Genomic DNA, 17,951 nt, shown 5'->3' on the forward strand with positions numbered 1-17,951 from the left:
TAACACATCTCTTCTTTTTCTTCTACTCTCCAAAACCAATGCCTCATCCTCATTCTACCTTCTCCTTCGCCCTTCTCTCCATCTTCATCTTCTTCCCCTATCTTTCCAACTCCATTGATTCACAGGGCCACCTTCTTCTTTCATGGAAAACCACCTTCAAAACCGCCATTAACGACCTCCAATCTTGGAACCCTTCAGACCCAACTCCCTGCAAGTGGTTCGGAATTCATTGCAATTCAGCAGCTCATGTGGTTGCCATTAGACTCAACTCCATTGATTTGCAGGCTCCATTGCCTTCCAATTTACACTCTCTAAAGTTCTTGGAGTCACTCGTTCTCTCCTCCACCAATCTCACCGGACCCATTCCGGCCGAGTTCGGAGATTATCTACACCTTACGGAACTCGACATATCGGATAATTCGATTTCCGGTAGGATTCCGCCGGAGATATGCAGGTTGAGCAACCTGCACACTTTGTCTCTCCATACCAACTCTCTTGAAGGCGAAATCCCGGTGGAGATCGGAAGGCTTTCGAGTCTTCGAAGCCTGATGATTTACGATAATCGGTTAAGCGGAAGGATTCCAAAGAGTATAGGGCAATTGGGAAACCTTGAAGTGATCAGAGCCGGCGGGAACAAGAATCTTGATGGGGAGTTGCCGGAGGAGATCGGGAATTGTAGTAATTTGGTCATGTTGGGAGTGGCGGAAACGAGCATCTCTGGCGGGATTCCAGCGTCCATAGGGAAATTGAAACGGATTCAGACGATAGCAATATACACATCTCGATTGTCCGGTACCATTCCTGACGAAATCGGAAACTGTAGCGAACTACGAAACCTTTATTTGCACCAGAACTCCATCTCCGGTTCAATCCCGAAACGTATCGGGGAGCTTCGGAAGCTCGAGAGTGTGCTCCTATGGCAGAACAGTTTAGTTGGGACAATCCCCGAAGAACTCGGCAGCTGCAACGAGCTCAAGACGATCGACTTATCGGAAAACTCGTTAACGGGAAGAATTCCGGCGAGCTTCGGAGGGTTATTGAAGCTTAGAGAGCTGCAACTATCAGTCAACCAGTTATCAGGTACCATACCTCTAGAAATCACAAACTGCACTGCGATTACTCATTTAGAACTCGATAACAATCAGCTTACTGGCGAGATTCCGATTCTGATTGGTCGATTACGAAGCATGACTCTGTTTTTCGCTTGGCGGAATAATCTAACTGGTAGTATTCCGGAATCTTTATCCCAATGCCATCATCTTCAAGCTCTTGATCTCTCGAATAACCATCTTTCCGGCACGATAGGAAAAGAGATATTTTCACTGAAAAACCTCAGGAAACTGCTTTTGCTTTCGAATGATTTGTCTGGTTCGATCCTGCCAGATATTGGAAACTGCACAAACTTGTACAGATTAAGAGTCAATGGCAATAGGTTTTCCGGAAGTATTCCATCGGAGATAGGAAATCTAAAAAATCTGAACTTTCTTGATATGAGCAGCAACAGATTCGTCGGAGTGATTCCAGAATCGATCTCCAGTTGTGCTAATCTTCAGTTTCTTGATCTCCATTCTAATGGACTTGATGGTGTTATCCCTAATACACTTCCTATAAGTTTACAGTTTGTAGATATATCCGATAACAGGCTCGAGGGTCCATTGACACCTAGTATTGGTTTATTGACCAAATTAACGAAACTTAATTTAGGAACGAACCGGTTATCTGGAGAAGTTCCATGGGAGATTGTTTCTTGTGGTAAGCTGCAGTTGTTGGATCTTGGAAACAATTGTTACTCAGGTCTATTGCCGAAACAGCTAGGACAAATTCCGTCACTCGGAATCTCTCTCAATCTTAGCTGCAATCAGTTCAACGGCGAAATCCCAGCGGAGTTCATCGGGCTTGCTAAACTAACAAGCCTAGACCTATCTCATAATAAGCTCAACGGTACGCTAGACGTCCTAAAAGATCTTCAGAATCTAGTCTCTCTGAATGTCTCATTCAATGACTTCACCGGACAAATGCCCAACACTCCGTTCTTCCGTAACCTCCCTCCTGCCGGTACTGCCGGAAATCCAGCTCTGTACTTTGTCAGTGGAGTCGACACTCCGCCTGATGAAAAGGGTTTTGCTGGCCATGCCAGACCAGCAGCAAAACTAGCCATGTCAATCCTCGTCAGCATTGGGGCAATACTAGTCCTACTAGGAACTTACATGTTGGTTCGGACCCATTTGGCGAACATAAAAGTTGACGATGAAACGTGGGAAATGACATTTTACCAAAAGATAGAAGTTTCGGTTGATGATATAGTTCGAAACCTAACAACGTCAAACATCATCGGCACCGGAAGTTCTGGAGTTGTATATAGGGTGACAACCATGAAAGGGGAAACGCTGGCTGTGAAAAAGATGTGGTCAACAGAGCAGTCAGGGGCTTTTAGTTCTGAGATTCAGACACTCGGTTCGATTAGACACAAAAACATTATCCGTCTATTAGGATGGGGTTCGAATCAGACAATCAAGCTTCTATTTTATGATTATTATCCTAACGGAAGCTTGAGCTCGCTTCTTCACGGTGCTGGGAAGGGAGCAGAGTGGGAGGATAGGTACAACATTCTCCTAGGTGTGGCTCATGCTCTTTCTTATCTACACCATGATTGTATGCCTGCTATCTTACACGGGGATGTTAAAGCCATGAATGTGCTATTGGGTTCTAGCCTACATCCTTATCTTGCTGATTTTGGGCTGGCTCGACTTGTTACCAATGACCAAAATGGTCTTTCGAAGCAGATCCAAAGACCTCAGCTAGCGGGTTCTTACGGATATATGGCTCCAGGTAGTGAACAACTACCTTTTTTCAGCTTGAGTAGTTTTAAATTGTTATCATCATTTTCACTGATCGGATATCGGGTTTATGATTACTACAGAACATGCATCAGGGCAATGGATTACTGAAAAGAGTGACATTTACAGCTTTGGAGTGTTACTTTTGGAGGCCTTGACCGGAAAGCATCCCCTAGACCCAACTTTACCAGGGAGTGAGCACTTGGTCCAGTGGGTGCGGGAACACTTGCATGGCAAGCAGGACCCAGTGGACATTCTTGATCCGAAACTAAGAGGAAGAGCTGACCCTCAGATGCACGAAATGCTACAGACACTAGCTGTGTCATTTCTGTGTGTAAGCCCACATCCCGATGACCGCCCAATCATGAAGGATGTGGTTGCAATGCTCAAGGAGATTCACCATGAGGATTCGACGAGGTCAGACCCAGAGCTGAAAGGGGGTTCATCCCCAGCTCCTGGATGACCCATCACCCATGGCCTTAAAAGATTCCTGTAACTGCTCCTAATGTTCGTCTAGTGACCATGGTGACCCATGTGTCTTTATCCAGTGTATTAAGATAGTGTAAATGTAGAAGCTAGGAACTGATTGATAGTTTTGAATCTTTATGATTATAATCAAATGCATGGAATTTAGTTGCTTTTCTCTCTCCCTCTCTCTCTCTCTATATATATATATATAAATACAGATATAATTATATATATACACATATATAATTATATATATATAGATACATATATAATTATATATATATAGATACATATATAATTATATATATATCTCGAGTCAAGTCAACCTCCCAGAACTAGTTCACATGGGCCCAGGCTCTAAACACCATGTGTCCATGTGAGCTTCACAGGCTTACAGCAAAGCAATAAAGACTTGGTACCAGCCTTGAAACTTGATATCTGCTACAAGCACCAGGTGGGTAGAGTATTCAACTGCTCTAAGCAAAACCAAGAGAACATGCAACATGCAGTTGATTGAAACTAAGCAAGAATTTGTAATTGCTTCATATAACAAAATGAAATAATTCAGCCTGACAGCAACTACCACATGATAACCAAAACATCTATGGGCTTAGTGGCCAATTAGGTTACAGAAGATCAAAGAAAACAGGTGCTTTTTTAGGTTCACATTAAATGTAGAAATGCAGGCCATAAACTAGGTAAAGATTTCAATTCCCAGTAAATAACAGAGATACATCATCCTAAACCAGTGTTGTGTAAATATCTTGTGTACAATAGAATGATGGTGCAGTTCATCAAGTTGCCGCATGCATGACTCCAAGTAGTACTCTTCTACATCAATTGACTAACCATATTAGACATGCAGAACAGAGGAATGTGTGTAAAGTACAAATCACCAACCATCATCTGAAGCCAAGGCCATGGAGAAGTAAATTTACTCTACGGAGGATGCCCAGATTGTAACTTTTTCAAGATGAAGTTGATAACCCCCCAATTAAAGCCACGGTATTGAAGCCATGCAATGATTCTTGACTTTTGTTTTTCACCAGGGAGATCTTTAGCACGAAGCCACTGCTTTGAAGCTTGGGCATATAGATGATCCAGTGAGGGCTTTGATAATCCAAGTCTAGAACATTGATCATCGATAGGTTCACCATCTTCGAAGACCAGTTTTATTGCTTTCTGTGCATCAAGATCATTAACACCCTTTCTGGCCAAGGCCTGAAAAAAAAACACATCTCATAAGAGAGGAACACCACTCGTTGCTAACAAACTAAGTAACAGGAAGTGAATCAGAAAAAGTTATTCTTCCTTGCCATTTCTGAAATTCATGTTTCAAAATAATTGGCTAAACATTGTAAAATGTTTTTATTTTTTAAATACGAATATCCACAGAAATTCCACTATATGAAAATTTATTACAATGACACAAACTAATCTCTCAAGACACCCCCAATTACACCCACACTCTCCAAAAATTTAACTCATCTTTCTGCACTCTATAACATGCTGGTCGCGAACTTGAGGATAATTATTGTAGGAAAAAGAAGACAAGTTGGGTGGTAACTAGTAACACCAAGCCCATATATGCTGCTACACTATAAGCCAGTGTAAAGGTGGGAAGTTAGATAATGCATACTGTGATACTACTGATACATTGAATCAATATACAAAGAAGGTTGGTTTTAATATGTATGACCCCTTGGCTACTGTGGTATTTTCATTTTCTGTAGTTAGATTACCGTTATAGCCTATCAGACTGTAGAAATAATCACAGAGAGAACAGCTTACTTGTTTGATTCTACGTGGACCCCAACTTGATGAAGACCATCTCGATCGAGAAAATGCTTCAGCATAAGAGAAATCATTGATAAAACCTCTGTAACAAACTTGAGAAGTCAACAACTTCTCAAAGATAATTAATAAAGAGTTTCACAGGAGACATCAGTTGCAACAAAGTGTTCTTGGGCCTAGACACAGAATTTTGAGGTAGGCTGGAAAGGGGTGGGTTATTAAAAAAATGATCTGACTATTTGAGTTTTGCTTTCTGTTCAGAGATAATGTATTATTGTCTTTGAAAGCAACAGGAAGTACAGCCCAAAAAACTTGGTTAAACAAAAGATAAAATAAACTAACTGATGATGCTATATCATGAAATCCATCTAAAATAACCTTGTAACTAATTAGGTCTCACAGTATGCAAGGCATTCCATGTGCATTCTAAAATCATGAACCATGGTATTGATTAAGCACCTGTTCTGGAAGTCAGAAATCACAGCATTGATAACTTCATGGGAGAACTTCTTTCCTAGTAGTTTCTTCTTCAGCTCGAGTGCTGTGTATGCTCTGCAAAAATAGAGAGCAGTCTTAAACCCAGAAGTCTGAGTACCAGAACATTTATATAGGTTAACATGAACATCTTCTGTAGTATATCTCACAAGTATCTTCCAGTTCAAAACTTGATGGTGTAAATCAGAGAAGAAAATCTCAAGGAAGAACGCTCACACCTATGCATGGTTGGTTTTTAGGATATGATGAATATATGACTTTGGAATTACTTGCTTATGTGTGTACAACTGAGATTATCCAACACATATAACACAATTTTGAACCTAATAGAACACAATTAATATGGTGAAAGAAGAATGTTTCAAAGTGGTAATTCTGGTTATTCCTCTGTGACCGAGAGGTCAAGTTCAAGAAATGGTAGGGAAAGCATAGGAGATTTGCTGCCCCCCTTCTTTTTGGTACTTTATGGTTAGGAATCTATGTACCTTTAGCTGTAATGTCTTTCTAGCACTGCGGTTAGACCTTGAGAACAAGGAGAAGTGGAACATAAAATAATAAAAAACAGAGCTACCTAATGTCAGATATTTTGATGGGAAAAAATTGACCATCAACATAACCAGATTCTGACAAGAAACTATTGTCTCAATATGTGGTGCCAAATACAAGTAAATAAACAAAGGTAGAACCCATTGGATCTAATGATCTAATCCAAGCAGCATGTGTTTCAACACCTTATTTTGCCTCTAATAACAATGACCACATAAATAAATCATGAACCAACACATTGTCTGCCAATACTCAACGCCATTAAGAGGATTAAAATCATGTAGTTGGGAAATGTACTTAGCCTGCATGAAGACAAATTATTACCACATTATTGAATGCAAAACCTATAAAGCGTCAATAACCATACTAGTATAATACAAAACACTAAGATCTTGGGATCTCCATTATAAACGAGACAAGGATTCTGGAAGCTATATGAGACTCAAGTTCATATGCAAGGATTCAAACCTTGCAGCAAGCAATCCAATTGTTGTCTTCTCAGCTGCTTCTTTAGTTTTACTAGGGTCGGGTGCGAGATGTTTGATTTCGTTATTTCCATTATGAGTGTCAAATTCATCCAAAACCGCCTCAGGACCTTCCATGGCATCAAACTCGTCAAGGTCTTCACCAGAATTTGACTCTGGAAATCTCCATTTATAATCATGTTCTCCCACCTCTGATCTCACAGCTGAATTACGAATCTTCTTTTCTTTTGATTTTAACTTGCCTGTTTAGATATAGACCATGTCACTTCAGTTACAACTTTTCTCCGATTCCATAATCGGAGATGGATTCTTATTACACTACCGTACAGAAAATAACAATCAAGGAGTAAACAAAAAGTAATCCAAAATCAAAAACCGTTATGAAGATAATAAACATAAAGTTAAACCCTAGAAATAGAAGGATGTACCTGACCTAAAATCGTAATCTGGTGATTTTTCGTCCAAAATTGATCCTATCCTCGACCTCTCCTCAGCATTTGAAATTTCAACACTAGACGAATCAGGGTTTGTGAATCGACGAACTTCGTAATTCTCGGAGTCTTTTGGAGACCGAGTAGAATCATCGAGTTTATTAAATTTCGAAGATTTCTTAGGAGTGTACCTAACTGGAAAATCCTTGGATCTTTCCCCAAAATTCGAACAGCATCGAACAATAATCTTCTTCACGCTACTGAACCCAAATCAAATATCACCACATCACAAACAAAAAACCAACAAAAACATCGAGTTTCAGAACAAGTTATACGAATTATCAATAAATAAAGGCATAACGAACAGCAATTCACCATGGCTTCGAGAACACACGGGACTGAATATCGAGTGCAGCGCCATAAATGAATTTTCCCGCGAAAATCGCCATTCTCTTTGAAATCTTGTCCAATTTGAAGGAACGAAGTATAAAAACCCTAAGCAGGCGGTAGTTACAGAAATGGCCTGAACTCAATTCATGTTCTCCTTTTTCACTTCCTAATTGTCCTTTTGGCAAAAATAACCCTTGTAGTTTCAATACTAGACAACACACACCCCAACCTCCCTCCGCTTCGTCCATATGTACGACTTCTATTTTATACATATGTTGTATGGAAAAATTTCATACTTTAATTTGATTCTTATTTTGGATAATGTACTTTTAAAACTTTCATTTGGTACCTAAGATATAAAGCTTTAAACATTTAAGTACTCAGGTAACCAGTTAATGATGATGTGACGAATGATGTGATATCCAACTCAGTATTATTTGTTATTCAACCTAATTCCATTTCATCATGGTAACCGATTGATGCTTCAATCGGTTTAGTGGTACTTAAATGTTTAAAACTTTACATATGTGTGTATGTGTGTGTGTGTGGTTTTGAAAGTACGTTATCCAAAATATGAATCAAGTTAAAGTACGTTGTTTTTTTCATACAATTTGCCCATAAATATATACGAGCAAAGTTTTGTTAAAAAACTAAAATTGATAAGAACTTGGGAATCGTTAATAATGTGTCATGTGTTTCTTTTCAATGTGAATATTCATCATGAATATGGAAGTATTATTCTTGACGAATCACACATTCATATGAATATGGGCGTGTCATTCATCGTGATCAATATCTTACAACATCAATAATGAATAACACGTCTATATTCCTGGTGAATATGTCACATGTCAGTATGTCACGTTGTGGCAAACAGTCCTCCCCCCCCCCCCCAAAGTGATTCAAACTTCAATTTGTTGTGTATTTGAGTAAAGTCGTTACGTTCCTTTATCAATTAAGCTACAAGCGTAGCAGATTGAAGTTTAAAAGGCTTCGAGTCTTTTAAAATGGACTTATATGTCGATTACTTTCAGTATTTTACATACATTTGAATCAGGTAATCTTCCAAACGTGAAGAAAATGACAAAATTCAATGCAATCGTCTTCGTTCGGGTTTACTTCGCATGAAAGGCTATCAGGATCGAAATCGTTTGTGCTTTGCCTGAAAATAAACATTCCCGACCCCGTGTTCGGCTCCATATACAACCAATCGTGCACGTCCCACAACACTTGTACCGGTATACCATCCACCTGAAACTCCTCGTACCCTCGGAATCTCCAATGCAAATTGGCAACCCGAACGGAAACAATCCCGTCAACGCCGATCCACATTTCAGGCTCGTAATTCTCGCACAAAGCTGCCTCGATGACCACATGATGTTCTCTTCCTCCGTCACCTAACATCGTTCTAACCGTAAACAAATTCTTCCCGAAAACGTTCTCTTCCTTGAGAACCAACACCGGTTTCGCCAACCACGGCTTCGATTTCGTTCGCCTGAAAGCTTCTTGCTCTTGATCTCCAAGCAACAAAACCATCTCGTGATCAGAAACCAACGCGACGTGATAATCCGAGCACGGCTCGGGAGCCCCGTTGGCGAACTTAGCGGACCGTAAATTCCAGAAAACGTCAACCCGTTTTCCGTTAATCGGAAACGATTTCAACCCTTTCTTGCCCCAAAACTGCCAGGTTTTGACGTCGATTTTGCAGGTGGAGGGATCTTCATCTTCTGAAAGGGGTTCGATTGTGATTTGGAGGGAGATGTTGATGAGATTCTTGGACCATGTGGTGGTCACGTGACGGGTTACGCCATTGATGGTTGTTCTGTAAACACAGCTAACGAAGTTCCATGAAGGTTCATTGGCAATGGCTTCTTCTGTAAGTTTTATCCATTGGAGAGATGGAGAGTAACCAGACATTGACCATGAATCTGGTTCAGATTGTGTGTGTGTGTGTGTATATATGTATGTATATATCTACAAACAGACGTATGAATCTCGAGATATTGGGCGAGAATATATGAATCTTGAAGAAATGTTGAATGTTGGTGGAATGAAATCGAATTTGGAATCAGAAGATTCTCCGAATGGTTGTTTGAGGAAGAATATTTTAGATCTTTCTAAATTTAGAAAGAGTTGGCATATACTCTTTTAAGAAACAATACCAAATATAGAAATTTTGATGGAAATTAATTAAAATTCCAACCATGTCGCTAAAAAAAATCAAATATGGTAGGTTCATAAATATTAAAAAGAACTCAACTTCAATCATACTTTAAAAAAATATTAAATTTATGGACTTCATATTAAAATAACATATTTTATTTACTATTTTTAATAACAATAATATATATATATATATAAACAAAAAAACATTTATTTTATTTATTTCTAAATTATTAAATGAAAAATGGTTTTTAATACAGAATGGGACCCACTTTTTTTGTCGTTCGAGATATCCACGACATATTTGCCATTGAAATAATGCAACCGGCAAAACCTAAATCCATTTGCCGGCCGATTGGAAAGCTAACAAACAGCAAATCCTTAAAATTGTTGATCGATTGGAGATGCTCTAAGTGACAACTTCTTAACTTGCAGAGGAGTTAAAGTGTAAAAGAAGTTTTTTGATTCAAGTTATATGAACCAAATCTGTAAATTAGTCTTGGCACATCCCTAAGTGGTGGAAATGTTGGGGCCTTTATCTAATTTACAGATTTGACATTTGTACTAACGGTCTTGATTCAGAACCTTCTTCTTGTTACACTTTGATTCATCCACAATTTGAGGAGTTGTGACTTATGGAGGTAGTGGCATTTCTGAAATACTGGAAGAGAAATTGGCTAAGAGATTAAACCAAAATTTGAAAATGACTATTTCTTATGTACTATTTGACCTACCTTAGTGCCGAACCTTCTTGTCTAGTATAAATAGGCCATGATTTTTAGCTTTAAAATAACAATTAACCTCTGGGTTTAATTTACTTTCTCTCTTACTGCTTTCTAGATTTCGGATTTTTTGCTTACCAAGAACCGAATTGTTTGAAGTTATCTTTGCTACCTTGTTCTTACTTTAAAGTTCAATCAAAGTTCAAGTATTTTAAGTTCATCTCCTTTTTCTCATTTCCAGTTCTCGTATCTTCTTGTTTCCTTTCGATTCTCAAAAGTAGCCTAGTGAAAAGGATCGATCTTTGGGTGTCGATGATGGATGGTTCTTTGGATGAATTCGTTCGTGGGTGGGAGAGTACAGGGGGAGGGGTGTTGGTGGGTGTGTGGTGGTCTGGTGGATGGTGGGGGGTTTGACGCTGCCAGAGATAGAGGGAGAGGGGGTTCACGGGTGAGAAGAGAAAGGTCTTGCCTGAAACAATGACCGAGTGACGGGAAAGATGGACGTAGGAGAAGATGATGTTTGCATTTGGTCCTCTAAGTTATAAATTATACGTTATGACCCTAATTTAAATTAAAATAAATAAAAAATGTAAAAAGACCCTTATGCCATCCATTTGAACGATTATGGTAGATGGTCGTTGGTCCGAGGGACCAAATACAACAGAAAGTGCATACCACACCAAATCCACAATAAATGAAGTTTAGGGTCGTTTTCGTAAAAATCAACAAATTATAAGGACCAAATATATAATTTACTCTATATATTAAAACCTTCAAAACTATTTAACAATTCATACATTCTAATAAATTCAAATAAAATTTTCACAAATAGTGTTTCAGCTCGTATATATTGTATTAAATGTACCGCAGACACAAATAACACTTGGAGTAGATTTACAGCCGTTCACCGAAAACTTATCCGATAAGTGTTTATTAGTAAAATTCAATATTATTATTTATTTACCGGGTAAAATTTTAGTCCACCAGAACAGCAGCATATGCAATAATTTACCTGATAAGTTCTTATCGTGGTAAGAGTCGTTGCCTTAACTTACCGGGTAAAACTTTTGTTCCTTGTCTTACCAAGTAAGATTTTTGGTCCTTGTCATATTCATCTAGTAAGGTAATGTGACTTGGTAAACGTTTACTCAGGTAAGCGTTTAGTAAACCGCCCTTTAGAGTTAGAAGAGCTATCTTATGAAAGAACATTTACTTTTTCCCCGTCTTATAAATTTTCTCACAAAATAATCCAGAAACTACAAGTCAATACGGTAAGACATTTTTTCTTGCGGTTTCACAAGTTGCGAATTGGGCTTGCAGTTTCACAATATACGATTTTGGCTTGCTTTTTTGTGCAGACGTAAGGAAATACAATACTACAACTTACGGTTTTTAGTGGTTTTTGCAGTGGACCCATTTTTTCACTAGATGTGTCATAAAACCATAAGAAAAAGTATCTTGCAGCGTGACTTACGGTTTTTCGATATTTTTCAAAGAAAAAATTACAAGAATGCTATAAAGTAAATGTTTTTTCATTTGAGATGATAACTAGGGGTGTTCATGGGTTGGGTTGATCAAGCTGAAGACATTTGAACAATACAACCCAATGCTTGCAGTTTGAAAATTCTTAAACCAACCCGACTCAAATCAAAGTGCAACCCAACCCAAAACCGTACGGGTTGATCGAGTTAGTAGGGTTGAAAATTTGGTACATTAAATTATTTTTCTAACATTGAATGTGTTATTTCTCTACTGATAATTTAGTTTTCATCATCAACCATTTGATACAACTTATCCATACTTCTTACGTATATCATATCCAATTAATTTTCTCAATTTACACATATATGTTAACAGTTACTGAACATATATACATATGAGTTATATAGAGACAAAAAATAGATTGAAAATATATACATATGAAGAGCGTACATGATAGTGTAATTGTATAATGTATATATTATTATATTAATATAAACTCAACAATCATATTAAATCCAAGATAAAAAAAAGGATATCGGGTTCATTGGGTTGAATTGAGTTCAAATAATAGTAACTCAATATCAACCCAATATCTACAGTTTAAAAATTTTACAACTCGATTAAACATCGGGTTGGAGTCATTTTGCCTTGGGTTCAGATGCGGATACAACATTTAAGCACTAGGGGGAAAGGCCACAGTCAAAAACTAAAAACCTTTATTGACTAGCTTAAATTTTCTATTTTCACCATCGTCTTACGTGGTTTCCCCACAGTCTCATATGACCATATGCTTCCCTCCCCCAAGTCCTATCCAACGTGTCCCCACCCCATTAATTTTTTGAATCCGTTACTGATTAGGTAGATCAGATTAATCGGATTTTTAAGCACCCTAACGATAACCCAAGTTTGAAGGATGGTACGGAAATCTCCTTTGCAAAGATCTTGGATGTGTGTGTGTGTGTGTGTGTTTTTTAAGAGGACAAAAATTGGATGAGAAGCTTATGAACCATGTTCACAAGGACAAGATAAATAAAAAAACCCCAAAAACAAAGGACAAAATTGTCATTTGGCACATTGTATCATCGATCACTCATTTTTCCCCTTATCCCACCTTGATAACTTTCTTTAGGCTCAACACCACCACACGTGTCCTTCACTCATTCGCCTCCATCTCACTAGCCAGCATATTCCCTTTATTTATTTTTATTTTATTTTAATAAATAAATAAATTCAAAATCTATAAAATTCGTTCATCCTCCTTTCTTCTTTTCTCGTCTTCCGCTCTCCATCACCGTCCAACCATGTCGGCCTTCGTCGGAAAGTACGCTGGTAACGTTACTTACCCTTCAGTATTTTTATCTGTTTCTGTAATATATTTATCAGTACCCTTCATATTCTACGTTGTATAAGAGCTTTTAGCCTCTAAGAGTATGTGTAAAAGTATCTCCAACAGTTATATTATTTTAGAAATGGCAAATTGCATGAAAAAATAACGTACTTTAACTTGATTCTTATTTTAGGTAACATATACTTTTGAAACTTCCATTTTGGTACGTAAAATGTAAAGTTTTAAACATTTAAGTACCCACGTAACCGGTTGAAGGGGCGTGTTAGAGTCTCAAATCAGTTAGGATTGGATCTATTGCAACCTCCATTTTCTTTTTTTGGGTGTCCCAAGCTCTGGACTAATCCCGACAAATTGTAACTGCAAGAAACCAGTCATAATTAATTCAATGGGCAAAATTGTTGTGTACGTCTGGAATCAAACCCTGGGCATATGAGATATTCCACATCCCTCAGGACCTCAATCACTTCTTTTCAGTGGCTCTTTTGAAAAGTAATCTAGTAGGCTTTCAGATATTCTTAGATCAGTAGTAAATTAATCTTCTTATGACGGGTTGCAGATGAACTGATCAAGAATGCCAAGTACATTGCCACGCCCGGAAAGGGTATATTGGCGGCGGACGAGAGCACTGGCACCATCGGGAAACGTCTCTCGAGCATCAACGTCGAAAACGTTGAGTCAAACCGTCAAGCTCTTCGTGAACTCCTCTTCACTTCGCCAAACGCGCTAACTTACCTCTCGGGTGTCATTCTTTTCGAGGAAACGCTTTACCAGAAAACTGTGGACGGGAAGCTTTTCGTCGATGTTCTCCTAGAGGCGAACGTACTTCCTGGGATTAAAGTCGATAAGGGTGTGGTCGACCTTTCTGGCACCAATGGTGAGACCACGACTCAAGGGTTAGATGGGCTCGGTGCTCGTTGTGCTGCTTACTACAAGGCCGGTGCTCGATTCGCCAAGTGGCGTGCGGTTCTTAAGATTGGACCGACTGAACCATCAGAGCTCTCGATCCAACAGAATGCACAAGGGTTGGCCCGTTACGCTATCATTTGCCAAGAGAACGGGCTCGTGCCGATCGTCGAACCGGAGATATTGACCGATGGGAGCCATGATATCAAGAAATGTGCGTATGCAACCGAGATGGTGCTGGCTGCGGTTTATAAAGCACTTAACGAGCAACATGTGCTTCTTGAAGGAACCCTTTTGAAACCAAATATGGTTACACCTGGCTCTGATAGCCCCAAGGTATTACATACTCAACTATTATATATATATATATATATATATATATATATATATATATATATATATACATGGGGTGCGTTCAAATAAAAACCACTCAATTTGTAAAAATCGTGAAAAACTCATTCAATCAATCATAATTTTTCATTTTGTTCATTTTTTTTTAATTACAAGAGGTTGATTCACCATTTTTATTATGGATGGTGTTAATCATGAATATTATCATCTTCATTATTTTAATTTTAGAGTAATACATGAAACAATTTCATTTAAATTTCATTAAATATTATATGAAATAATTTCATAACCATATATGAAACAAATTTATCAAAAAAAGTATTATATGAAAAAATTTCACATGATTAAACAATTTCATGAAAAAATTTCATAAGATTAAACAATGAAATCGACGTATGATGGGGGTTTGTACGATTTTTACAAATGAGAGTGGTTTTCATTTGATCGCTCATCTCTCTCTCTCGCTCTCTCTCTCTCTCTCTCTATATATATATATATATATATATATATTCGGGATCACGTGAGACTAGACTATTTTCGTGAGACCCGTAAAACCACTTTTTTACACTTGAAATTCACGGTAAAACACTGTGAAGGTAACCTTCACAGTGTTTTTGTTCGGAATGTTCGATTATTTTTTTATCTTCACAATGTTTTTACTGTGATGTTTCAAATGTAAAAAAAGTGGTCTCATGGATCTTACGAAAACAAACTCGTCTCTCGTGAACCCAACCCTATGTAAGTATACATATATGTATGTGTGTGTGTGTATATATATATATATATATATATGTATAATATTTTGAAAGATCATATTCATACGTGAATATAGTAACTAAATAAGAAAACGGTAGAATCACATGTAATTTTATACTAAAATCATGTGTAAAATCATATGTCACTCACACAACTTTGACCGTGAGAGGAGACCAACATTGTATAAGTGTCATAACATACCGTTTTGTATGATTTAAGTTTCTATACCAAACAATAAAACGTCATACCTAAAACTAAAATTGTTGTAATTTATATGACCTTTTTGGGCGTCTTTACAGGTTTTTTAGAACATTTTAAAAATAAAGCATCGTATTAGTCATTTTATATGACTTTTGATAAGTGTTGTATAAACACATATTTTTATAGAATACTTGATTTTATAAGACACTTTTTCATATAATGTGTCATAAAATAACTAATACGACGTTTTTTTTAAATGTCCTAAAACACTTGTTAGAACGCCAAAAAACATCATATAAACTTATCGCAACACTTTATCGTTTGGTAAACCTATGTTATTTAAAACAGTCTATTGGAACATTTAGTTCTATAAATAGTCTTTTAACATTTTCACGTCCAATGAAGCCGATTTCGTTGCAATGATAAATTGTCATGTCATTTTTCGTTCACATGTTGTCTAATATGACATTTTGTTATTCGATAGGTGACACCGGAAGAGATTGCTGAGTACACGGTGACAGCGTTACGTAGGACCGTGCCGGCTGCGGTACCAGGAGTCGTGTTTCTATCAGGTGGACAGAGCGAGGAGGAGGCAACGGTGAACCTGAACGCAATGAACAAGTTGGAGGTGTTGAAGCCATGGACATTATCGTTCTCCTTTGGACGAGCACTGCAATCAAGCACCCTGAAGACATGGGGCGGGAAGAAGGAGAACGTGGCGGCAGCTCAGGCAGGGTTCTTGGCACGGTGCAAGGCTAACTCGGAGGCGACTCTCGGGAAGTACGGAGGTGATGGTGCAGGGGGTTTGGCTTCGGAGAGTTTGTACGTGAAGGAATACAAATACTAACTAAGCTAGCTACCGATGAAGTAGTGACACGAGTTGGTGGAAAAACCGTGCGGGTTATTTTAATTTTTACGTGCATCTTATGTTCATATCCTTATATCACGATCGATACTTTGTTACGACCTTACTCTTTCTCTATATACAACGATCGTTCCCCATAATCCGCATGCTATATTCGTTCTCTTTTTATAGATTAAAAGCTGTATCAGGTTCATTGTAACACTCGAGTAAAAAGCAGTGGAGCAGTCTGGCCCATAACTTTAAAATCATGATGAAAATTAGTAATAACCAGTAATTTTGAACTTGTAAATTTTTAATTCGTTATAATATTGGATTGATAGTTATATACGTATATGCACATTTATGTGCATAAATACGTAGATATCTATATTACTGTAATGGAGACATAATATACTGTAACAAACTTTCGTATATATGTTCAGTAAATGTGATCATGTATATGCAAATTGAGGAAAAAACAACTGAATGCATAAGAATTATGGATAGACTGTATAATCTAGTTGATAATGAATAAATGAATTATGAGAACTATAAGGGTACTCGTGCAATGCATCGAGACACATTTCGATTTCAATGTCTTATTTTATTCTTTATTATATCAATATAATACGGTTTTATGTGGTTTTGAGAAAGTGATACTATTTTTATTTTTCAATAAAATATCATAAAATTTTGAAAAAACAATATTGATATTAGTATTAAATTAACCATTAATTTTTTTTTGTTGTATATAATTTCTTTAATTCAAAATTTTTATTATAATTTAATTTAACATAACGAATTAATTTAATTTATGTTTAATATATATATATATATATATATATGGGCTATATAGGGGCTGATTCAAATGCTAACCAAGATTATCGTGTTAACTTTGTTAACCGATCTTGACCGTTAATTTGAATAATAAACGGTTGTGATTTAATGATATTTAAAAATTAATATTTTCAATTAACATATGTGAACAAAATATCAAAGGATATTTAGATAAAAAATAATCTATCTTTGATACACGAGTTGTCAGACATATGAACAACTTGTGTATATCTTCAAACCACATCAAACAAAAAAGATTAGACATGTGAACATGTGAACCGTATGAACAACTTGTGTATATCTTCAAACCACATCAAACAAAAAAGATTAGACATATGAACAACATATGAACCGTATGAACATCTTCTGTATATTCAGGAACCAACTCTGTTGTATGTAAATGAACACCTATGAACCAAGGCATCTAGGGCTGTGTGTTTTCATACGTGTTCACATGTTCTTTGTGTGTGTGCGTATTCATATGAACATCTACTGACTTAAATATACATGAACACTTATGAATCACGGCATCTAAGACTGTGTGATTTCTGATGTGTTCATATATCAAAGGTGAACTGTCGATTAAAATAAATGTGAATTATAGAACATGAACATGTGTGAAACCCCAATGTCAATATTGCATCATGATCAATTGTGATATTTTCAAATTTGTAACTCCCAATTAATTATTTGGGAGTTACATTAAATGACAAATTACTTAAATACCCTTATATTTAATATATGAGTTACATTTGAACCAAATGAAAATATGAAATATGATTGGTTGAGCTTGGTTAACATAAATACATAATTAACACAAAAAAATGGTTAGTATTTGAACCAAGCGCGCTCTCTCTCTCTCTCTCTATATATATATATATATATATATATATATATA

The 17,951-nt window shown here is 37.1% G+C and overlaps 4 protein-coding genes across 6 annotated transcripts; 2 read left to right on the top strand and 2 right to left on the bottom strand.

The window, feature by feature from the left end:
- Positions 1 to 38: 38 nt before the first annotated feature.
- On the top strand, positions 39 to 3,443 carry LOC112506378 (LRR receptor-like serine/threonine-protein kinase). Its single transcript, XM_025110384.1, has 2 exons — positions 39 to 2,829; positions 2,921 to 3,443. Exons 1-2 carry the CDS (start codon positions 39 to 41, stop codon positions 3,298 to 3,300), a joined length of 3,171 nt encoding a protein of 1,056 aa, XP_024966152.1. The 3' UTR covers positions 3,301 to 3,443.
- A 537-nt stretch (positions 3,444 to 3,980) lies between these two features.
- Positions 3,981 to 7,526, bottom strand: LOC112505700. Of its 3 annotated transcripts, XM_025109634.1 has the most exons (7): positions 7,432 to 7,526; positions 7,248 to 7,316; positions 7,054 to 7,136; positions 6,609 to 6,867; positions 5,559 to 5,651; positions 5,097 to 5,184; positions 3,981 to 4,526 (listed from the first exon to the last, which is right to left on the bottom strand). In XM_025109634.1, the coding sequence occupies exons 1-7, from the start codon at positions 7,503 to 7,505 to the stop codon at positions 4,245 to 4,247; spliced, it is 948 nt and encodes a 315-aa protein (XP_024965402.1). In that variant the 5' UTR covers positions 7,506 to 7,526; the 3' UTR covers positions 3,981 to 4,244. The 3 variants fall into 3 exon arrangements, with proteins under 3 accessions (XP_024965402.1, XP_024965401.1, XP_024965400.1); XM_025109633.1 differs by having other exon boundaries at positions 7,054 to 7,313; XM_025109632.1 differs by having other exon boundaries at positions 7,054 to 7,316.
- Positions 7,527 to 8,499: 973 nt separating this feature from the next.
- On the bottom strand, positions 8,500 to 9,363 carry LOC112506379. Its single transcript, XM_025110385.1, has one exon. The coding sequence runs from the start codon at positions 9,361 to 9,363 to the stop codon at positions 8,500 to 8,502; it is 864 nt and encodes a 287-aa protein (XP_024966153.1).
- A 3,723-nt stretch (positions 9,364 to 13,086) lies between these two features.
- LOC112506498 (fructose-bisphosphate aldolase, cytoplasmic isozyme 1) lies at positions 13,087 to 16,405 on the top strand. Its single transcript, XM_025110601.1, has 3 exons — positions 13,087 to 13,142; positions 13,718 to 14,400; positions 15,857 to 16,405. Exons 1-3 carry the CDS (start codon positions 13,115 to 13,117, stop codon positions 16,217 to 16,219), a joined length of 1,074 nt encoding a protein of 357 aa, XP_024966369.1. The 5' UTR covers positions 13,087 to 13,114; the 3' UTR covers positions 16,220 to 16,405.
- Positions 16,406 to 17,951: the final 1,546 nt, after the last annotated feature.

This window comes from Cynara cardunculus (assembly GCF_001531365.2).
Source record: "Cynara cardunculus var. scolymus isolate 2C chromosome LG 2, CcrdV1, whole genome shotgun sequence".
Classification (NCBI taxonomy): Eukaryota; Viridiplantae; Streptophyta; class Magnoliopsida; order Asterales; family Asteraceae; genus Cynara; species Cynara cardunculus.

Bases quoted from the DNA above. Each gene is read 5' to 3' on its own strand.
- LOC112506378 (XM_025110384.1), top strand. From the start codon at position 39: ATGCCTCATCCTCATTCTACCTTCTCCTTCGCCCTTCTCTCCATCTTC. The intron at 2,830-2,920 runs GTAGTGAACAAC...TGATTACTACAG, and splicing joins TTACGGATATATGGCTCCAG to AACATGCATCAGGGCAATGG.
- LOC112505700 (XM_025109632.1), bottom strand. From the start codon at position 7,505: ATGGCGATTTTCGCGGGAAAATTCATTTATGGCGCTGCACTCGATATT. The intron at 6,868-7,053 runs GTACATCCTTCT...ATATCTAAACAG, and splicing joins AGATTACGATTTTAGGTCAG to GCAAGTTAAAATCAAAAGAA. The intron at 5,652-6,608 runs GTTTGAATCCTT...CTATTTTTGCAG, and splicing joins ATTGGATTGCTTGCTGCAAG to AGCATACACAGCACTCGAGC.
- LOC112506379 (XM_025110385.1), bottom strand. From the start codon at position 9,363: ATGTCTGGTTACTCTCCATCTCTCCAATGGATAAAACTTACAGAAGAA.
- LOC112506498 (XM_025110601.1), top strand. From the start codon at position 13,115: ATGTCGGCCTTCGTCGGAAAGTACGCTG. The intron at 13,143-13,717 runs GTAACGTTACTT...GACGGGTTGCAG, and splicing joins CTTCGTCGGAAAGTACGCTG to ATGAACTGATCAAGAATGCC. The intron at 14,401-15,856 runs GTATTACATACT...GTTATTCGATAG, and splicing joins CTGGCTCTGATAGCCCCAAG to GTGACACCGGAAGAGATTGC.